Source organism: Apus apus, chromosome 3 (assembly GCF_020740795.1).
Source record: "Apus apus isolate bApuApu2 chromosome 3, bApuApu2.pri.cur, whole genome shotgun sequence".
In the NCBI taxonomy this organism is placed as follows: domain Eukaryota; kingdom Metazoa; phylum Chordata; class Aves; order Apodiformes; family Apodidae; genus Apus; species Apus apus.
Window position 1 is genome coordinate 97,297,447 of NC_067284.1, and position 22,291 is coordinate 97,319,737.

General features: G+C 36.1%; 1 protein-coding gene across 2 annotated transcripts in view; it reads right to left on the reverse strand.

The window, feature by feature from the left end:
• SYNE1 (spectrin repeat containing nuclear envelope protein 1) overlaps positions 1-22,291 on the reverse strand; it is a 295,834-nt gene that overhangs the window by 175,422 nt on the left and 98,121 nt on the right. For both annotated transcript variants that reach the window (XM_051615569.1, XM_051615566.1), the window contains 16 exons: positions 21,866-22,030; positions 21,109-21,243; positions 20,088-20,246; positions 19,632-19,840; positions 18,777-18,885; positions 17,357-17,521; positions 15,191-15,358; positions 13,456-13,632; positions 12,070-12,210; positions 10,901-11,061; positions 7,923-8,073; positions 4,466-4,693; positions 3,862-3,960; positions 1,991-2,178; positions 1,757-1,880; positions 614-780 (listed from right to left, as the gene is read on the reverse strand). In XM_051615569.1, the coding sequence (XP_051471529.1) occupies positions 614-780; positions 1,757-1,880; positions 1,991-2,178; positions 3,862-3,960; positions 4,466-4,693; positions 7,923-8,073; positions 10,901-11,061; positions 12,070-12,210; positions 13,456-13,632; positions 15,191-15,358; positions 17,357-17,521; positions 18,777-18,885; positions 19,632-19,840; positions 20,088-20,246; positions 21,109-21,243; positions 21,866-22,030 (2,546 nt within the window). The remainder of the gene's footprint in view (positions 1-613; positions 781-1,756; positions 1,881-1,990; positions 2,179-3,861; positions 3,961-4,465; positions 4,694-7,922; positions 8,074-10,900; positions 11,062-12,069; positions 12,211-13,455; positions 13,633-15,190; positions 15,359-17,356; positions 17,522-18,776; positions 18,886-19,631; positions 19,841-20,087; positions 20,247-21,108; positions 21,244-21,865; positions 22,031-22,291) is intronic.

Here is a 22,291-nt window from a genome sequence, read left to right on the forward strand (position 1 = left end):
TCTGTTTTCATTGTTTTATTCGTATCAGCTGTTAGGAGTGTCCTAAATAGTCAGGGCACATTCTTAAACTTTTCTTCATGGAGGTAATCCCAGTAAAGAGAATTATATTGCTGGAAGCTAAACTTCAATTTTCAGACATAGCAATTCCATTTGCCCTGTCATCTGGAACACTGTCTGTGAGGTAACAGTGTCATGAATTTAGTCAGTGAGTGAGAAGCTTTAAGCTTCTAAACCTTGACCTTGAAAAAGGCCTTGTTATTTTCCTTCCCATTTCCCTTAGAAATTGTTTGCATAATTTTCAATATGAAACGCTATGTAGGAGATCATTATATTGTAAAACAGTCATACTGAGCACCTGCTAAGAAGATGATGTCATTGACCAGAGTCTATTATTTAAGCTCCTTTACAAATACTAAAATATGTAGGTTCATCATCAAAACAATTGAATTCTAAATATATGATAACATACAGTTTCAAAAAAGGAGGCAGTGTTCCTAAGCCTAACATAAGCCAGCAGGTAATACTGTACAAAATCATGTTTCAGGATTGGGATTCCTTATCTGGATATTGGTTACTCTCATTTAATATGTAAAAAACATTCTGAAGCCCAAACCTTTTATCAAGAGTTGGTGGTAAAGCTTTCCACCTCTTATCCAGATCTTCAAATTTTTCTTTTATTGTGTTCACACACTGTTTGGAAGCTGTTGGGAACAGTGACTCATTTAACTGTAATAGGCTCGCATGGACCGAAGCATGGGACTTAATATCTGCTCGCAAATCCTGAGAAAACAATGCAATGTACAGAGTTTAATTAAATATGGCATCATATTATGAAAAATAACAAAAAAAACCCACAAATTCAGGTAGGGATTTCCAGTACATCACTTTGAGATAAGTGAATGAGCACAGTCAAATCCTTGAAGGAACTGAGGTCTATTAGGACAAGCAGGTATTCTACACCTCGATTTCCTACAGCTAAATCTTCAAATATAATTCAGTAAGAATTCATCAAAGTTGTTTTTTTTTCCTGTCCGTTAGCACAAAGTGTGACCTTTCCACACAGCTCTACTATATGATGAAAGTGGATAAAATAAAACTTAAGTTTTGCAACATATTTTGTGTGCAGCAATAGAATTGTGAAGTAATGCCACAAATTGGCCCAGACAGAAGACCCAAACCCAAAATAATATTTTTCTTCTCTTCAGTAATATTTTAAACAATTATAGACACTTTGGTTTCACAGAGGGTGTAAAAATGCTTTATTTGGCCAACTGCTTCGTATTAATCTACAAACAATTGGCAAAAATTCCACGAGAAGGCATACTTTAGGATACAATGAAAATCCTTTTTTTAAAAAGTTCAGAAATCAGACTTTCATTTTGAATTCAAAACCTTTGAGTGTTTTGTCATCTGAGCAACTTTCCCGACATGCAAAAAAAGGAAAGTAGTGTTGTCTAACAAAATAATTTATCTAGAGAAAGGATCCTGCAGCAAACAGACTAACATCCTTCCTTTAGAGACAATAGGATATGTCAGGGCATTACTTTTCTTGAGAAGACAAACTTGCAAACAACATTCTCCCTGTAATTTTCTTGTCCTTGATAAGTAACAACAGTGATAATATAATACTTCCCTATGACATTTCTGAAGCCCAGAATCAAGTGACTTGTCAGACTAGACCTGAGTAATTCCATCCTTTAAAAGACAGGAAAAAAAATTGGAAGTGTAGAGGGAAAACCTTTCAATTGAAACGTACCTGCAGTGACTGCAGTTCACCTTCCAGTTTAACTCTGTCAACAGAAACATACTGCTCTGAAGGCCTAGCTGTAGCTTCACACCCCTCCAACCAAGTCACGAAGGCAGACAGCTCCTTCTCCTGCCTAAGAAAACCAAAATGTAGAGTTACCAACGCAAGTCATCCCCTTAGTCTCACACATAGACCACATGAAGGTCTTTGTGTCCATTATAAAAGAAGTGAAAGTTTACTCACTTCTGCCACTTAGCCAGAAGAGTCTCTAATACAGTTTGTTTCTCTTTAGCATTTTCTACCACCTTTTCATATTTCTGCTGTAATGCTGTAACCTCTCGAGCAGCTTTTTCTTTGTTGGCCACCTTTCGAGCACAGGCTGAGAGAGAGGCCAGAGTGCTGCTCCATTTTTCCACAGTATGGCAAAGGTCCTAATGAACGGGTAAAAGAAACAGAAGACACATACATAAACAGCAGAGAGAGGGTAACAGTGATGGGAAAAATTCTGTACCTCTACTCAAATTCTGAAGCAATACATTCACGAGATCATGAAGTCACTGCATAGCTTATTTACTCAGACCTCCTATCCTAGATGCACACATCCCAAGCGTATCGATCAACTAGCTTGTAGTGGGGAAAGACTTTCCAAAGAACAGCATTAAAGAAAAAAACACTCAGCAACAATCGGGTCAGATCTTCTGAATGGGCATGCAACACAGCATCATCATGCAGGACATAGCTCCAAATTCCTTAAAATGTCTCTAAGAGTTGCTCTATTTTATACAAATACATGAAATAGAAAAGCTCCCTGAAATATGTGAGGACTGCCAGACTCACAGCCTTTGTCATAACATGGGGAAGCTAGGGAACAGTTACTGTGAATTTCTGTCAGCATTAGCTGTCTTTTTCATAGAAATGGCACCTGATGTTGACCAGATGTTCCAATGTTGCCTTTTCTAGAGAGCTGGGAAACCTTTTCACATTAAAATGATTTAAATGTAGTACAACAACTTAGAAAAGCACAAAATGAAGCAGATTTAAGAACTGAAATTCTAACTCACAGGTGTGCAATAATAACAACAGTAGTAATGGTTTTAATTACAGCCACGAAAGAAATAATATATAGGAGGGAATGTGAGTTACACAGCAACAAGCTGCTGCTGTTTAAACTAAATAATACAAAATAATTTCACACTAAGGCATTGAATTATGATCCTGCAAGCAGAAAAAAAGTTTACAGTAGCATACTCAGCATATTCATAATGTTTAAAAGCCAGTAACAATGATAATTACATGTGCTGTCTGACTAAATTCTCTATATGCAAAAGATTTTTCCTCAACAAGTATGAAGCCTTTTTGAAGCAGACAGGCCAGGTCTTCCTTGCATACAGCCTCTGAAAGTAACTACCACTAAGTTCAAAAGAAACTATATGTATTTTACTGCAAGAACAATAGGACTAAAATTTTTTACAATATTTTCTTAGCACAGAAGATGATTATTATTGTGGGAAGAACACATCAGAGGCTTATAGACACAGACAAAAATGCTACACCAAATTCTCTGACATTTGGCATTTTTTGTAGTTTGAATACCAACCCAATGTTTGTTTTCCTTTTTTAAAGGACTGAACCAAATGTCCAGACATCCATGGATCTCTGGCATCACCAATACAATTCTCTTGGCTAAAACATCTGCATTGAAATGTCAGACAGGAATGTCTGTCCAGTGTCTGTATTGTCCAAGAAAAACTAGTTCCAAGGAGATTTAAAAAATAAAAAATCACAGTTCTCTATACCAAGACCCAGGTTTCTTGAAAATCTTTGAAGACAAATGTGTAACAGACATGTCATACTTTTAGGCTTTTCTTAAACTAGAGTAGGAAAAATATTTCCAAGACTTTCTGAAATTGTGAGAAAAAAATAAGCTGAGGAAATCTGCTGAAGCCTTCCCTGGGCCTCCCCACCCTAGCAGGCAGCCTTTGCTTCCTCCTGCTACCACCCTGGGTGGTGTGGCATCAGGCAGCCTCTGGTACTGAGGTTATTTGCATTGCTGTGAGGAGGCCACTGTGGCACCATTTCCCTGGAATCGGCGGCAGGAATTGCCAGATGCTCACCGTGCAATCCTGAAGGGCTGCGTATGTTGATGCCGCTGAAGAGCATGATGTGACAGGCTCAGCTAGCTTAGTTTCAAATTCAGTCACTGTGTGCTGCACCTGTGAAGAAAAGGCAAATCAGAGAGTCTAAAACCAGCAGAAAACAAATAAATTATGCTTTAAATAACATCTTTCAGATACTTAGCATTGGAGAATACTATATCCCAAGCTTTTGTCATGCTGAGTGCCTTTTGAAGTTAAAAGATGCTAACTGTGCTCAGCTCTTTGTGACTGGGACAATAATTACATTATTTTCCTTATGACCTACTAACAATTACAAGATGAAGTGACAGTGTTTATAAGAAATATGGATGTGGTTTATAAGTGCAATATTAAGGAGAATCACTTAGGTTTCTAAGACAACGTAATTTTCTTTGAGTATGTCTTCCTAAACCTGCCTTTTAAGCTATTGAAAGCACAAATTTGTCTTGCAATTACCCTAAAAATCTGCTCATATATTCTAGTCCATCCTATCATATTATGAATTTTATATTCAATTTTGAAAAAAATAAAGAGTAATTCTATACATTTCTGCAAACATTCCATTAGATTTTGCATTGTCTACCTGCTTAAAACTTTCTTCATATTTTTTCTGTGCTGAGGCATTCCCTGTGATGGTTCCTTCCAGTCTCTGTGCATGATCTCTTAGCTCTTCCCAGTACCTTTTGACCTGAGTCAGTTTGGCTTTAATATGTGCACATTCTCCAGAGGTAACAAACTGAGAAAAAGATTCAGCCTCCTCTTCTAGTTTCGATATTCCAGTCATTTTACCATCTATTTCTTTATTAATAACCTAAAATGTAAAGTCATAGTAAATAAAGAAGTACAGTAAGGTTTTAATAATCAGAATATTATTTTCTATTTCCTACTTTTACCCAAACTACTAATATTCCTTATTAAAAAGAGTAAATAAGAGGAGAGTTCATTAACCACTTGAAATAACTACTTCTAAAAATCTTTAGTATGCCTCATTTTTCTTATGGAAATAAGCACAGGAAAAGGTTTAAAAACAGTTTGCTGTAAAAGCAGTGTCTATGAAGAGGATTTAGAATTTCCTGAGGTGCATATTTTTATAAGCAGATAAGATGGTTCATATTTTAGCATCTTTTATTTCACAGCAAAATAATACATAATTATCTTAAAGATTCAAAATAAATACAATATTAAAAAGAAAGTGTGTAACTGAAAATAAAATTATTAAAGAGCTGAACCCTAAACAGTTGATTACTTGTGTTTAATATTTTTTCAGACACCTACAAAATAAAATATACTATGATTTGAAAATGAATAGAGATGGCTTCTCATTAATGCAAAATTGTATAGTATAATGAAGAACAAATTAAAATAGGTTATAAGGTAGGGTGAGTGTGTTCTAAAGCAGAGGATTAAATGAAGAACCACACTACAGTATACATAGGAAACCATGAAATGACTGATAATGCCCTTGGTACTTTTCAGCTGTCTTCTGTGTCAATTAGTAAATGCTTAAAGAAAAACTAGCACCAGCTTTACACTTAATCATGACAGAAACTGCCTTCTATTTTTTGCACTTATTTTTATTGCAAATTAGAAACAAACAGGAAAGCTACAACATCCAAAACAGAAACTTATGGTGTTTCATATTCAGTGGCTAAGCATTGGTGACCTTGGAAATAAGATTTTTTTTCAGAACAGACTTTTAATTTCTTCTTATGTAGCATGCCCATGGTGCTCTTCTCAAAAGCAGTGAAAGCCACCCACTGTGTGGGGACTGATAGACCCAAGAGCACACTTTAACCTTGAAATAGGCATTAGCATTCTCAGATACAAAAATGTTGATATGTCTGTATATGTCTGTATATCAACCAAAAACTTTACAGAAAATGCACTCTCAAAAGCATAGAAAGTGCCCACCTTCTGTCATAAGTGTGACAAAAATATGGCATCTTACTTGCCCTTATAAAGGTCAGGATTGGCTTACTGCATCATTCAGAGTCTAGAATTAGCAGGGTAACAGTACAGACAAACAAATGTGGTGATGTAAGCACTTATAGTGTCTCTTTATGCAATATATTCTGAATTAATTCAGATGATAGAATATGGTTTTTTTGCATGAAAAAACGGTGCTGAGGAGACATACTGTTTTTTTGGCCCAGTGGCTGAAATTATCTAACAATGCAGCAGATAAAAATGAGGCAGTGCTTTTTTACTCCCACGCTATTCCGTTAAATTCACTCAGTTACATAAAAGAAGGTGGATAATTGAGGCCTTCAAACTCTCACTAAGTCTGCCACCAATAGTAACTACTTGTGATAACTGTCATTTTGCTCACCAGGATTTCTGGAGAAATGCGTAGGTGAAAGTCTGGCTCTGCTGAAGTCATCATCAGGGTTTGCAAGCAAAGTCATCAAAAGTGGAATATTACCAATATGTGTGATAATTGCATTTAGCTGATCCTAGGTTTTTTATGTGGTCAGCCAAAGGTATCAGGGAACACACCATTTTCTTTTTATTTTTTTGTGTCTTTGCCTCATATTGCAATGGTCCTTACTAATATGTTGTACTAGAAATTATGAACTAAGTATGCTGATTGGGGTTGTGACACAGTAACTGATCAGGAAACTCACAACACAACACAAAAAATCCTTCATAAACAGGCACAAAGCAATGCTGCTGAAGAAGACCTCCAGGTATGACCACGTATGGAGGGTTAGATGACTCATTTCACATATCCCAGTTCATAAAGCTGGTTTGTCCATCTGAGTTACAATTATGGACTCTAAGCTTTATCTGGAGGATTTTCTCTGCTCTCTGTTCACTCAGGCATTTATAAAAATTATCTGCCAGTAATTTTTTCTCCGTCCTGGTGTTTAAATAAAGAAGACTTATGTTGGCTTTTTCAAAAACTTGCAATGCAGTGCAAAAATTACTGTTTATCTGCTTATATAGTAAGAAACAGCCTTTCTGGGAAATTGGCTTGATGTGCTTCCTTTCTGTCTTAAACATTCAAATAATTTCTAGTAACTAATGAAAAGCATGGCTACATGACAGTGTATGCCAGTCAAATAAATGCAAAGATATTATTTCACAAGGAAACTGGTTTTGAATTGCTGTGGCAAACCAAGAATTCAAGCATTGTTTTATTCTTCAATAATGAAATAAAGAGATTTTATTTATCTGCTGTATGTAAAATTGTGGTCAAACTAAGAACAGGAAAATCTGTTGATAAACTGGTTTTGCTACACAAAACAAGTGCCTTAAGGGATCCTTTGGAACTTAAATGTCAATCTGGTCCATGACTGCAAGCAGCTGCACACCTGTGTGCTCTCTGAAGAGTAAATAGGTCACAGAATAAAGAAAATGGCAGAGTGCACTGCACACTGAAAAACTCTGCCCCCTTAGAAACAGTCAGTTTCAGAGATGGTACATGTTCTTTCCTTGGAGGATATGAAGTCAGCCCTTGAAACGCAATGCTTGGAGACAATATGCACCTCAGCAGTAAGAAGGTACAACACTATGTATCTACAGGAATGTAAACAGAATTTAAGGCAGTGTAAATATAATAACAATAAATAGTATGTGGGTTTGCAAGCTACCAAGAGCAATAGTTTCTTTATTATTTCAGCATAAAAGATACATAAATCAAGTTATAACTATAGCTTGCAAGATTTAAATCAAGTTCTATATCCACTAGCTGATGAATGTTTTAAAATAAAAAAGCTTTATACACCTTTTATTTATGTAGCTATTTTATACACCAGTTGAGATTATTCAAAAATTAAGGAGTATAAATTAAATAATATTTTTAAACACACACACAAAAATTTCACATATGCAAGCTAAACACTAACAGAGAAGGCAGCCTGTAATAATTTTCCTTTAGTTTATGCAAAACCTTACTGCTTGGTATATTTGTCGACAAAGTGTGCCACTATTACATCATGGTAGTTCTGAAATATGTAAAAAGCCTGTTCTCCCATTGGCTTCTAGCATAATGACAGAAAAATGGACTTTTAATGCTAAACATAACAAGAACTTATCACCTTGATTTGGCTGATCTGTATGTCCAAAGGAGATGATGATGTTTCCAAAGTTTCCAGTTCTTTTTCTTGTTCAGCTATCCAGATGGACAGAGCTTCAAAATTATTGCCAAAATGATCCCACTTGTTTTTCACCATTTCCATGCTTTTAATACTAAAATTAACCAAATTAATTAGAGAGAATAAACAGTTTAATATAATGAATCTGCTCATGTTCTTTCTAGAATAAAAATGTAACTTATTCAAGCTACAGGAGAGTAACATTAAAAACTCCCAGTTTCAGAGGATCAAGTTGTGCACCTAAAGTCAAACTTGGTTCTCTCTTAGACTGAACTCTAAGTCAAACAATTATATTAGCCCTAGTGGGGACATGGACAAGTGAAACAGAGTACAGCTTCATTTATCAGCTGTATATCAAGAATCTCATCATAGCAGGAAAACATGGAAAAGAAACATAAATACTATTTCCATGAAATAATACAGAATTCAGATTACACCAGAAATCTAAAAATCAAGATAAATGAGTGCAGACATTAGTACTTTAGTTGCTAGAACAAAATTGTTCAAAACAGTGTATTATAGATGCACATATATTCGTGAGTGCTTGACTGCTTTATTAAACTTGGGTTTTTATAACAGCAATCTGATCATTTCATAGGAAGTTTCTGTTTTCTGAGGCAATTATTTCATATCAAGCCAAAGAATTGACAATATGACTTGACTACCTCAAAGTTAATAGATTTATACTCTTTGAAACATATATTATAGGAATGTTAAACTGAGACAGATTATGGCTGATTCTTGGATATACTGGATAACAAACAAACAAGGCACCCTCCTTTTTTGTCCCAAGTAAGAAGTCTAAGGCCCTTATAAGGCCTAAAAGCAATAATTTCCAATATACAAGCTTCTGCTCCTTTCAAGTAATTGTAAAGAAAACATTGCTAATGTAGGCCCTACACAGCTTGCAAAACATGCATTTTCTATTTCACTAAAAATATTAAGATTTCAGCAGAAAAGTCTGAATATTACAAAATTCCAAAATACATTTTCTTTTTAAATATAGCCTTAAAAACAGTTCCATGTTACATTTTTTTTACTTCCCCCCCTCGTTAAAGCTAAAGGAGTCTTTAGAGTCTTTAAGAAAAGATGTAATCTAAAAATGTAAAAATTGGCCTTTTTATTTTTTTTTTTTTAATGAAAAAGTATTAGTAATGTCATCAGGCATTTACTGATAAGACTGTATTCAAATTCAAGTTATTTGCAGGAAGATAAAGTGCAAAAATATTTCACTCAAGTCCAGCCCAAGAAAATACAGCTGGAAATCAGAACCAAGGGACTGAATCAGTGGCACAACAGCTGAAAATCCTTCGCCTTTGTATCTGCCACCTTTATAGCTGTAAGAAAGCTAAGGTTGTAGGTTGTAAAAAATACGGCTCCAAACACATGGCACAGCTACACATGATCTCCTTTGAAAACAGATGTGCTAACTTTGCTCTGTAGCTGACTATGGAGAGCTGTTCAAACTTTCTTTCCCTTTCCTGTTCATTGGCATATAGTATGAACCATATGTATTTGGAAATTCTTTATTTTAAATTACTCGGCCAAGATTTTTATTGATGATGCGAGTTACAACATAACTCTTATACATTGATTATATCTTCTGTAGATCACTACAGAGAGTTGTATATGTTTGCATGTTGTGCACAAGGGATTTATTTTTTTTATTATCTGTCACAGTACCACAGACATTCTGTACAATCCATACATTCATCTAAAACCCATTTCATATCTACATTGAAAAGGGTTATCAATGATGCCTTTAATTTAAAAATAGATGACATTAATTAAAAAGTGCATATTCATAGCTGGAAAGATGCATTTCTTGAACTGAAAAATTGCTTTAGTTTTCTCACTAATATTGGACAAATCTATGTATAAAGTGAACTATTCAGTAAGGTGGTAGAATTTGGCTGCAAAGCACTGTAACACTTCATATTGGAGAAAGTGTCATGTGAAAAAATTTGAACACCTATAATTAGAAAGTTACATCTGCTGCAGAGGCTATTTATTCTGTTTTACAACAGTTCTTTTACATGAGGAAGAAAATGGTACTACATTCAAGCCAGATTAGCATGACAATGGTCAATAGGGGAAAAACCCAATAACATGGGCATTGCCCTTCCCTTGTATTCAGATGGGAATGGTGGTACCTGCTTAAATTTATATGGTAAATTATTCTATATAAACAACATAGAATTGGCAGATATCTGTGCCACATCTGTGTATTGGATCTAATACATGCAAAACTACTAATGCAATACACACTTACTAATGTAGGTGCGTACAGATAAAATGAGAATAGCTGAAGTTAAAGTTGAGTAACTTGAATTCCATAACAGAGTTGCTCACTTGAGAAAAAAAATGAATTTTTTACAAACACAAAGAGCTAAAATATTTACAGGATTTAACAACATTTTATTGGAGTTTGAACTTTTCAATTTTTAAACTAAACTTGGCAAATTATGCTTTTGTGATCTGCAGCAGCACAAGTTGCTTTTGATATTGCCATGAATTAAAATCTGGGCATTCAGCTAACATGAAGGCACTTCTTGACATTCCTGTGGAGAAAGTGGAATATTGAAAAACACAGGGAAATATAGTAAAAGTGCTGTTCTGATACCTGCTCTGACATTTTTCTTTCTAAAATAGTCTAGTACCTCAAGAATTATCTAAATTATTTCTTCTTCACAAGACCGGGGCTTGAAGTTACAGGTTAAATGTAACTAAGTGGTTTTATAAACTATGTGTTTATTTGCACACACTCTTTTGACATATTTGCTACTATGACCTGGTTAATTTTCCACATCAAGCTGTAAATGATGGAGTTAATAGACAACACAAAATGCTGACAAGGTATTCTAGACATCTGATACAATCTTATAGTGGAGAATAAATATTAGGACTTGCTAAGAACATACTCTTCTTCAAGAGTAACTTCCACTTTTTTCACTTGTTCTTGGATTGATTTTGCCTGCTGTTGAAGAGACTGTTTGTTCTTTGAACCAAGCTGTATCTCAGAAGAATTCTTCACCAGATTCTCAGCCTGCACTGCCATTGCTTCAGTCTGTTTAGAAAGTTCCTGTAAGAATGCAAGATGCATTATTACAATGACAAGGTTTTGTATAATTACAGAAAAAGTATTTTTCGTCAATGTGGTTAGAAAAAGTATCTGTGTCCTGTATGTATATTTTGAATGTGTAAATGCATAAAAACAATCTCTTAAGAAAGTTTTCATGTTGCATTTAAAAAATGTTAATCTGAGCAAACTGGCTTGAATAACATATAGTAAGGAAGATTGTATATCCAGAAGTTTTTAACTCAACCAATAAAAATGTATTCTATAGCTCTTAATGAAATTTATTTGTGAATTGTCATAGATCATGTGCATTTTAATGAAATTTTTAGATCCTATCCTTTACAGAGAGGATTTTGCAATATCCTGTAGTTTGTAATCTCACTTTATTTAATAACTATTTTCTGTCACAAACAGCAAACCCATACACCAGAACAATGGATGCTGAGCATAATTTATGTACAATTTATTGTCAGATTTGTCAAAGGGTAAAAACCGCATGAAAAGCATGGCACTTTGGAAAAAAAATCACTACTGTAACTTCTGGATTAATAAATAAAATGGACAGGGATAACTCCTTGTTACCGAAGACAAGCATGTTATGGCTTATGTCCATAATGTAGAACTCTCTCCCTTCTCTCCTTGGGGCTAAAAGAGTGCTAGTTGGCACAGTCCACATAACCTTGCCAATGAGCACACTACTGGTGTTGACGTGCCAGTGCCTGACACTGTGTAGCTTTACTAGTACAGATGATTACTGAGCAGAAATTGGGAAGTCCTCAAAATCATGTTGCCTTCCATCTGCGAGCTTCAGATGCAGATTTTGAGTAATTCTTCACAATATTCTCATAAAATAACCATTTACCCCTAAGTTTACACAGTTTCTGATCTGTATACACACTTTGCATCAACATTAAGAGGAAAACAAGCAAAGATTGAAGTCAATACACTCACTGCATGTTAACAAGCAAGGCAAAAAGGTATCTCAGTTCCTGCATTTCATACAGTGAATACCTTTGTCTGATCCAGTTCTGAGCAGAGGCTCTCTAAACTGCTAAAGTTTAAGATACGTTCAAGTGCAGAACTTGCTTGATTGAGGTATTTCACTACTGTTTCTTTGTCCCTTTCAAACTGCTCCCATTTATTTACTGTGACCTACAAAAAAACAAACAAACAAACCCAAAACAGGAACATAAAGACAAAAAGATCAAATGGGAGAAAAAAACAGTTTCATTAAAAATTACTGAAGAAGGAAAAAAGAGAAAGACTTGACATAAAAAAAAATTCCTCATAATTCTACAGATGATACTGTTTTGAACCCAACAGAGGAAAAGTTTTTCCATTAATTTTCAGTTTCATACTGTGCTGTGTAAAAATGCACTGTTCTCCAAGGTGCGAGCAATACTTAAATCTTATATTTGAATGTCCTATAAGAAGTCCGAAGTACATGCCTATGCTTATGGTGACAGGTAATCAAAAATACATAGGAATAAATTTGTTGTTTTCTGATAATATAAAACTTTAATTAACATAATACATTTAATTACCAGTCACAAAAATTATGAGAGTATAAACAGGTGTTTTTTTTAGTCTGAAGCAAGGCCTGAATTTATACATGGGATTATGCTTTATACATGGGATTCATCAGAAAAAAAGTTTCAATAGTAAATTCTTATATTAAGATGACATTTGAGCTCTACCAATCATGTTTTTCCACCTTGTGTTTTATCATGGGAAATAGTTTTGATTACTTTAAACACCTGTTTGAAATTATGGACAGTTGGATTAATATTCTGCTTAAAGAAATGAAAAGGTCAACTCTGATGTAAGGACAAGAAGCTACAAATTCTAAGCCCAGTTCAGTCAGTGATTAGTTATACAACCTGGTGCATCCATTTGATTTCTGTGACTTTTTTCTTCCTTCTTTAATTTTAGGATGACAGCATGTATTTTACACAGTAGTTGTGAGGATTATATTAGCACAACATTAGGTGTTATTAAGCTAATACCCAGCCTAAAGACTCTCAAATAAAGGGCAATATCATCTTTAGTAACCAGGGGAAACAGCCCATCTAAAAATTAGTTAACAGATAAATTATTTAAAATATCTATTATTACTAAATATTTGGGACTTTTAAGCTCTTCTCCCCCCTGCACCCCACAGGAAAAAAAAAAAAAAAAAAAAAGCAGCTATTTCCTTATTAAGATGTATTCAGCAGTTTCAAGAAGTTTTCAGAGGTACTGACCATGAAAACCCAAAGCACCAAGATTCACAGGTGAGAAAGTGAGATCAAACTGTTTACATTAAAAACAACTGGGTTTTTTTAGTAAGTTGAAAAAAAAAACAACAACAACAAAGAAGAAAGCACAGGGTTTTATTTCTACTGGAAAAGGACCCACCTGCAGTTGCTCTTCACGTTTCTCCATAGTCTGCTGCATGTTCTCCAAAGTTCCTTCCAACTTTTGTAAATCCTCCTGCATTGTGCTGGGCAGTCCACCTTCAATCTGCAACTGTTTAGCCTGGGAAATCTGCTGTTGCACATCTTGTCTCCTTGCACGGAGTCTCCTTGCCCTTTGCTAAAAAGATTCATTCAGTAGAAATTATTAGATATTTAGCTCCTTCTGGGAAACTGGCACAATGAAACCACTTTTTGCTTTGCAGAGGTATGCAATGACGATAACAGACAATGGAATAAACTGTAAGTACTGAGATTCTCATACACTCATCAAGTATATGCCTTGGCTTTCAAGATGCATATGCAGCTTTTGTGGTGTACAAAGGGAAGCGAAAGAGTGACAGTAAAGCCATTTATTCAAAAAAATATTTCAGAGAGCAGAAGCTCCAACAGCTGAGGAATTGCAGCAGTAACCACAGGTGCATGCATTCTTCGTGACTGCCTGGAAGCATCTAGGTCTGCTCTGCACTCTTTGAGAGACAGGTTAGAGCCTCAGACTGAGCAAAGCAACATACCAGCTTTCATTAGAGAGCAGTAAGGGGATGGCCAAGTTGAGTAACTCTTTGATGCATTTCGCTTTCTATCATCAGAAACTCCTAAGACTACCTCCCCTCACCTTTCCTAACATGCATGCCTGATCCATTGCCAGTGTGCTAGGTAAGTTCACATCTCCCTGCTCAGTTCTACTCTGGGAATCTTAAGGTCTTTGTCAAAGTCAGATTTTAACATAATAAGAGTCCATATCAACAGAAAAAGAAGAGTCTGAGAACTCAAGAAGCTAACTATTCCTGCTACTCCTCCTGTGACAGACAGGAATCTAGAGTACTGAAAGAACAAATATGAACCTTAAAACATACAATAGCATTTACATACACCAAAGACTTTAGGTAAGACAGAGGTAAGACACAGTAGTGTCTGGTCAGACAACAAGATGTCTGACCACACAGAAAGAGATGTTAATATAAAACTTTATGCAAACATTGTCAGTTAATTATTCTTGTTACCTTTGAGCAGACCTCAAAGTTTATTTCCCATATTTGGCCTTAAAACCCATGACTTGTGCTGTATGCAACTAATATGATTTATTATTACTGTAGACTGTAGATGTTTTGAGCTATTACCAGTACATAAAAAACCTCCTGTTCTACAGACTGGAGGCCAATCTGTCACTGTACTAGCTACCTACAGGAGGATTTGAGTCTGGAGGTACATCTTCGTGCCAGCATTTAGAGTTGGGGTCACATCAAAGCTGCTGAAATAAAAAAAATTTCCAAAACCAGGATCAGGGCAAACTTAACATGCTAAAATCTGACACAAAAACTTAAAAAAGGTAAAAAGAGAGAGACTACATATTTGCGGAGTGCACTTAGCCAAAATTTCAAGTAGATGAGGCCTATTTTTCAGGTCTTCTGTGCCAAAAAAACCCCATGTGAAATAAAAGGCAATTTAATATAAGTTGAAAAATAAGGTAATATTTGGGCACTAACATTTAAAAAATAATTGATACTTTTTTCATTATAAGAAGTCAATACTAGGCCATATGAGACCATTTTCTTTTTAACTCTTTCAATAAGGAGTTATGCTAATGGGCATAAAAAAAAATTAGTAATTACATACATTCTACCTTAATAAAAAAAAAAAAAAAATAAATAGAATATGGACATGAGTAATTGCCCTACCTGATGATGAAGTAGTAGTTGCTGAGCTTGTAATAAACTTTCTGTATCCAGGATCTTTTCAGCCTCTGCTTGGGCTTCTTTGGAGTTGTTGATTAAGTCTTCAATAGCACTTTTAACTTCTTCTTTGTACTGCATACAGTCTCCAACAGTGCCTAATGTCTTTTCAATCTACAATTGCAAATAACTTTTAGTATTTCATATTGAAAGACACATCTATTTTTTTTAAGGGCACATTTATATTTGGATTTTTTTTTTCAAAAAACATAGTAAATTGTCTAAATTCAAACAGTTTTTGTCTCCAGCATTCTTAACAGACCCCTTTAACTTCACATTGAAAGGCTGGCTGTAGACTTAAAATGTGACTGAGGAGAGCTTTGTCCTTTTTTAGAAATATTCTCTATTCCACTGCCATATGGTAAATAGCTTTCTGTGACATCCACTTATAACTGTGATAACTACGAAGACACATGCTGCCCTCAGCCTTGCAAGGTGACCCAGATCCTGAGACACCTGTACTACTCAGCTCACAAATATCTTGCTGACTTTTGGACCTTCTACAGCAATGCTCTGGTTAAACTATTTTATAACATTTTTGAAAGCTGACATGATTCAGCTAACTACTTGTAGCTGTTTATTAGTACAGGCTCTGTTCCTCAGACTCTTCCTGTGTTTTAAGGTTTTAATCAAAGCATTCTGGAACTAAGAAACTCCTTTCCTTTCCCTTTCCTTTCCCTTTCCTTTCCCTTTCCTTTCCCTTCCCTTTCCCTTCCCTTTCCCTTCCCTTTCCCTTCCCTTTCCCTTCCCTTTCCCTTCCCTTTCCCTTCCCTTTCCCTTCCCTTTCCCTTCCCTTTCCCTTTCCCTTTCCCTTTCCCTTTCCCTTTCCCTTTCCCTTTCCCTTTCCCTTCCCTTCCCTTCCCTTCCCTTCCCTTCCCTTCCCTTCCCTTCCCTTCCCTTCCCTTCCCTTCCCTTCCCTTCCCTTCCCTTCCCTTCCCTTCCCTTCCCTTCCCTTCCCTTCCCTTCCCTTCCCTTCCCTTCCCTTCCCTTCCCTTCCCTTCCCTTCCCTTCCCTTCCCTTCCCTTCCCTTCCCTTCCCTTCCCTTCCCTTCCCTTCCCTTCCCTTCCCTTCCCTTCCCTTCCCTTCCCTTCCCTTCCCTTCCCTTCCCTTCCCTTCCCTTCCCTTCCCTTCCCTTCCCTTCCCTTCCCTTCCTTTCCTTTCCTTTCCTTTCCTTTCCTTTCCTTTCCTTTCCTTTCCTTTCCTTTCCTTTCCTTTCCTTTCCTTTCCTTTCCTTTCCTTTCCTTTCCTTTCCTTTCCTTTCCTTTCCTTTCCTTTCCTTTCCTTTCCTTTCCTTTCCTTTCCTTTCCTTTCCTTTCCTTTCCTTTCCTTTCCTTTCCTTTCCTTTCCTTTCCTTTCCTTTCCTTTCCTTTCCTTTCCTTTCCTTTCCTTTCCTTTCCTTTCCTTTCCTTTCCTTTCCTTTCCTTTCCTTTCCTTTCCTTTCCTTTCCTTTCCTTTCCTTTCCTTTCCTTTCCTTTCCTTTCCTTTCCTTTCCTTTCCTTTCCTTTCCTTTCCTTTCCTTCTCTCCATTTCCATTTTGGAAATTCATTCAGAATCAAGCCATTCTTTTTCCTATTATATAAATGTTTAGTCTTTACTTTCTGGAAAACATTGCCAAACTCTGGAAATACCCAGTATCAGTCCTTGTCTAAACAGTCTCATCCATCTCACTAACAAGAATTAAATTTAGCTGTAAAGAGTATTCAGAATGTAAAGAATCAGCAGTCTCTTAATTACAGTATAAAGTGTCATTTAGATTATGCCTTTAGAGTAAAAACAAGTTTAGATTCTAGTTCTTCTTTTAATTTTTTTTTTTCCTTCATGAACCTACAATTTTGCCTGTAAAAATAATGACATTTTGATTCCAGAAGCATTTACTATGATGCTTTCCAATTCTGCAAAGGGGAAAAATCTGTTACACTAATTTCAGTATTTTGTTGCCTGCTAGTCTCAAGGCTTTGCTACCCAGGGAGTACAAATGAGTTTTTCATTGCTGAATGCTTGAAGTTCAATTAAAAAAAAAACACAGGAGGAAATTTATGCTTACGAAGCCACGATTTATGTAATTTCATGTGACACTGTAAATGCAGAATTCTTGTGTTCCTCATACTATACCTCAGCCAGCAAATCTAGGAGTCCCTTGAAGTCACTGGAAAGTTTACAAAGCTCATCCTGTGTCTTTTTGGCCTCCAAATCAGGACATGCTGCAGTCAAGACAGCAAGTCGAGATTTCAGCCAGCCGTGATTTTCTCCTTGCTTGTTAATACGCTTCCTAATTTCCTATGGAAGAATCAAAATGTATTTTCTTCAAATAAACAATATATATTAATGAGTGACATTCATGGCATCAGTTCAGAAACTAGTAGTGTGAACATACTACCTTTATTCTTATCTTAAAACATTGGAAATGTAGTATTTTTCTATTTGTGTAGTGTATCTCATTTACGGTTGGCTAGATATCTGCATTGCCTCCACAGATTCTACTCCACTACTACTTACTAGATCATCCTTTAATAAGTAGCAGTGGAGTAGTTTTTCTTTACAAACTAACAGTGTAACAGATAAATAGTAGATACCATGTATAGATTTTCCACACATTGACCAAATTTCTTAGTTACCAGTTAGCTTTTAAATACTGACTTTCCCAAACATACAATGTCATGTGATATAAGGGTTTGTGTATTTTTTGTTTATTTAAATAGCTCTTCCCCCTCACCCCTGTTTTCAACCACTAATTCATTCATAGCTTTGTGCCAGTGCTGGTGAGAAGCTGCCAGCAGCGAAACTGCATGAATAAGTCAGACTTTCTGAAGCAGGAGCACCCATTAAGCTAAAGATTTATCTGCTTTATCAAGGTCATCCTTACTTTGTCTCTATGCACAGTTAACCTCACAACCTGCTCATGGCTTTCAGAACTCCTACAGTATGCTACATTCTTATTTTTCGGTCCTAGTACGTGAAACAATAAATAAATAAATAAATAACAAATGGTCAAGCTAGGTCCCAAGTGACAATATATTTGCCTAAAACTAATTTAACCAAAGGACTCAACCTTCAACTATTCTACCATTCTATTACCAGCTACCAACACGAAAGTAAATAGGTCCCCTGTCATACTATCATAGCAGAGAATTATTTATTTTTTTTAATAGAAGATTCCCTTAAATGTAAGACAATAACTTGATCATTCAAAAAACCCCAAGTCCTGAAATTTTGGGTTTTGTTTACACAACACTTTTAATTATGCATGCAGCAGGATGATGGGCAAGTATTTATTCCATCTGCCTCTGTATTTTGAATGCTCTGAAAATACAGGTAAAGGGACCTGCCATTCTCTACATTATTAAAAGTAGGAAATTGTCACACTTTGTTCCATGTGGAATGTTCTCCTGGAAATGTTTTTAAGAACACCAGGAACCAGCAGAGTTGCTATGGTATCCACAGAAAAACAGTTGCATTGCTTCAGAATACAATTTTATCCAGAGTCCCAGTAGCAATGGCAGTAGCTTTATTAGAATATAAGCCAAGGGCTCACCCCTACAGATGCTTTACATTGCTTGTATTTGGCAGTATCATTGAGACTTTCCTTTATCTTCTTTAGCTCTCTTTCTGTTGACAAAATCCAATTTTCCAATTCAGAAAATCTGAAACAAAACATGACAAAATGCAAAGCAAGGAAAAAAGTTGGGCAAAATTTGCCACCACCAGATGGTAAACTCTTAAATTTAAACAAAAAATTACAAAATGCACTCAAAACCCCACTATAATTTGCTGAATTGCTACACAAATATAGCTTTCTACTTGAAGCCAGCAACACTACTGTGTCCAGTTCTGGAGCCCCCAACACAAGAAGGACATTGAGCTCCTGGAGTGAGTCCAGAGGAGGGCCACAAAGATTATGAGGGCTAGAGCACTTCTCCTATGAAGGTAGGCTGAGAGAGTTGGGGTTGTTCAGCCTGGAGAAGAGAAGGCTCTGGGGAAACCTCATTGTAGCGTTCCAGTATCTGAAGGGGACGAACAGAAAAGCTGGGGAGGGACTTTTACAAGGGCTTATAGTGAGAGGATAAGGGGTAAATGGATTAAAACTTGAAGAGGGGAGATTTAGATCAGACATTGGGAGGAAATTTTTTAGTGTGAGGGTGGTGAGACACTGGAACAGGTTGCCCAGAGAAGCTATGGAAGCCCCATCCCTGGAAGTGTTCAAGGCCAGGCTGGATGGGGCTTTGAGCAACCCAGTCTAGTGGGAAGTGTCCATACTGGCAGGGAGTTGGATCTTGGTGATCCTTAAAGTTCCTTCCAACCCAAACCATTTAATGATTCTATGAACACAATATAGAGGAGTGACCACACATAAGGCTCTAGAAGACCCAGCTAGCAAATGAACTGACACCTGTTCTTATAGCCCTTCCAGGCGTCCGAATGCTCTGTGAGCTTTACATATGTGCTGTCTATCTGGAATTTGAGCTCCTTCAGGATTCGTTGGCTGCTTTCCAATGTAGCTCTCACTGGATCAGTAACTGGCAGTTTTTGGCAAAGTTCCTCCATCCGTTGTAGCCTTTTCTCACACAGATGGTATGGTCCTTTGTCACCAAAGAACAACTGATGGGAGACAAAGCAGAAAAATTGCTAAAAAATAAAAATTGGTAGAAATAAAAATGCACATCTATATATTTGTTGTAAACTGTACTATGCTCAAATAAAAAGTTTTGTTAAAGACCCCAGGGATTGATCTGGTTTAGTTGTGGACAGAGCATTTCGTGGCTTAAGAGTTGGTCAGGCCTTCTGTTTATTATTGAGATTGTAATGTACTTCTGTAAATGCCCACAGTGTGGCATATAATTCATACCATGTGTTCCTCAATCATCCTTTCATTGCCTTCTCTTGACAACACCTTGTTCTGTCGAGCTAGTTCCGCTTTGCACTCCTCCACTGTGACCAGGAACTTGCTTTTCTGTGCTTCAATCTTCAAGTGGATTAAGTGATATGGGGCTTCTGTTTGGAGATCCTACACACCCACAGAAGCAATGACCAAGCAAAGAGATAAAACACCTCTCATTACTTTAGTGCAAAAGAATTTTAAAAAAACTGCTAATATAGAAAGTAAAGCATATATATGCATGAACAGATTTCTCAATTTTAATTTAAGTAAATAAAGCAACTCTCTCACCAATATCTCTTAGATGTATCATAAAGTCATAAGTTTTTGTGGACCAGAATATGTATGCAGAAGGCCCATTACAGAGACATCCTAATTCTTGGCAAGATATACCAAGTATTTCCTGCACAAAATAAAGCAAACAATCATAGGAAAGCTATATTCAGAACTGCTCCCAGCAGTTCCTGTTTGGGTGCTAGCAAAAAATCACACATCCATCACTCCAGCTTTAGCCTCCAACATACTGCAGCAGGCAAAAAATTCCATAGCTTATGAGCAATTTTTTCAGTTGTTAGAACTTTTGGCAGAATACGCAGTTTAAACTGATAGCCTTACCACTTACAAATTTGTTTCATTAAGGTTGAAAAAGTAGCTGAAATCATCCAACAACAGCATGAAGTAAGAAAGCACCTATTCTCAAAAATTGTTCTTAACACAGGTATCATTATTGCTGCACGTAGGGGAGAAATTAAAGTTTCGTAATTAATTTCTCACATTTTTTTACTTCTGATCAGTTTACTTAACAGAGCTTTTTCAAGAGAGTATATGTAGGTGTAATTGTATCTAATATTGTAAAATACATATCCCCCCAGTTTTATAGCAAGCCAAATAATACAACCTTTTTCTAATTATTTTTCAAAATATAGGTTATGCAGAAACATTCCAAAGTTAAGACCTAAATTTTCCAGAGACATCATTCACTGCCACTAACCTTCCACTGCCTATGGAGTTTTCTCACAGCTTCCTGCAAGTTGTGTTGCTCTTGCTCTGGGAGTATGTCAGTAAGCTCATCACATGCTTTCAGAAAGGAATTTAGGACTCTCTGATCCAACTGGTTAAAGAATTCCTGAAGTTGAGGTGGAAAGTAAGAAGGTGAGAAGATGAAGCTGGTTAGTGGTATGGTAATAGCTCCCTAAAACACTTTGTAAGTTTCAAGGTTACTTCTGCTGCACTGAACAGCTGAAGTGTGAACTAAAGAAAGAACTATAGCTATTTAAAGTCCAGCAAATTAATTTATTCTCAGCTGGTTCACTAAGGTGGTATTTTAAGATGAAAATATTTTAAAGCTACATGCATAATTAGTGGTTATAATACAGATCTTATTCTGGAAAAAAAAAACAACAAAAAACAAAACAAACAAAAAAACCCCAAAAACAAACAAAACAAAAAAGCAGTGGTTCCTTGAGACTGGCAAAATGTAGTTTTCTCATTCCCAATATTTCTACTTGGCAAAGTCAACCCTAATTTACAGGCATTTTTCTCCCTTCACCTTCTGGTTGCTTACATTTATCAAAAAGAGGGATGATCTTGTTTCCTTTTTGTTTTTCAATCTCAACATTAGTTTGACCAGACCTGTACAACTTCTATATATGAAAGAAATCCACATCAGTTTTAAAATTAAGTAGTATTTTCAATGGTATGTCATGCACTCTAAGATTTCCATGAGAAAGGTCAAAGAATTTACTCACGCTATGCTTCCTGAGAAGTTCTTCAGGATTTCCTTTCTCTTTTAAGCAACAGTTGGCAATCTGTATTACTTTCTCCAGTTCTGCTCTAGACTCCTCAAATTTCTTCATCAATCGGCTATTTGCTTCTATGTTTTTTCTCCAGTCATCAGCTTTCCTGACCATATTCTGAATTATAAGCAGAGAAAATGAGCTGGGACTTTCTCAGTGATTTTTATTTGCTCGCTTTTACCATCATCTTGCAAAAAATGTGTATGATTTGTGTAACTCTTTTAAATACATGCTGTCCACAAGTGCTTCCCCCTTTCATGCTCCCATTTTCCCAATTTCTAATACTTACAGTAAGGTTCATGCCATTGTTCTTCATTCAAATAAAAATGGGTAGCTCTCTGCAGCAAGGTAATACCAACACTAACCATAAAGTTTACC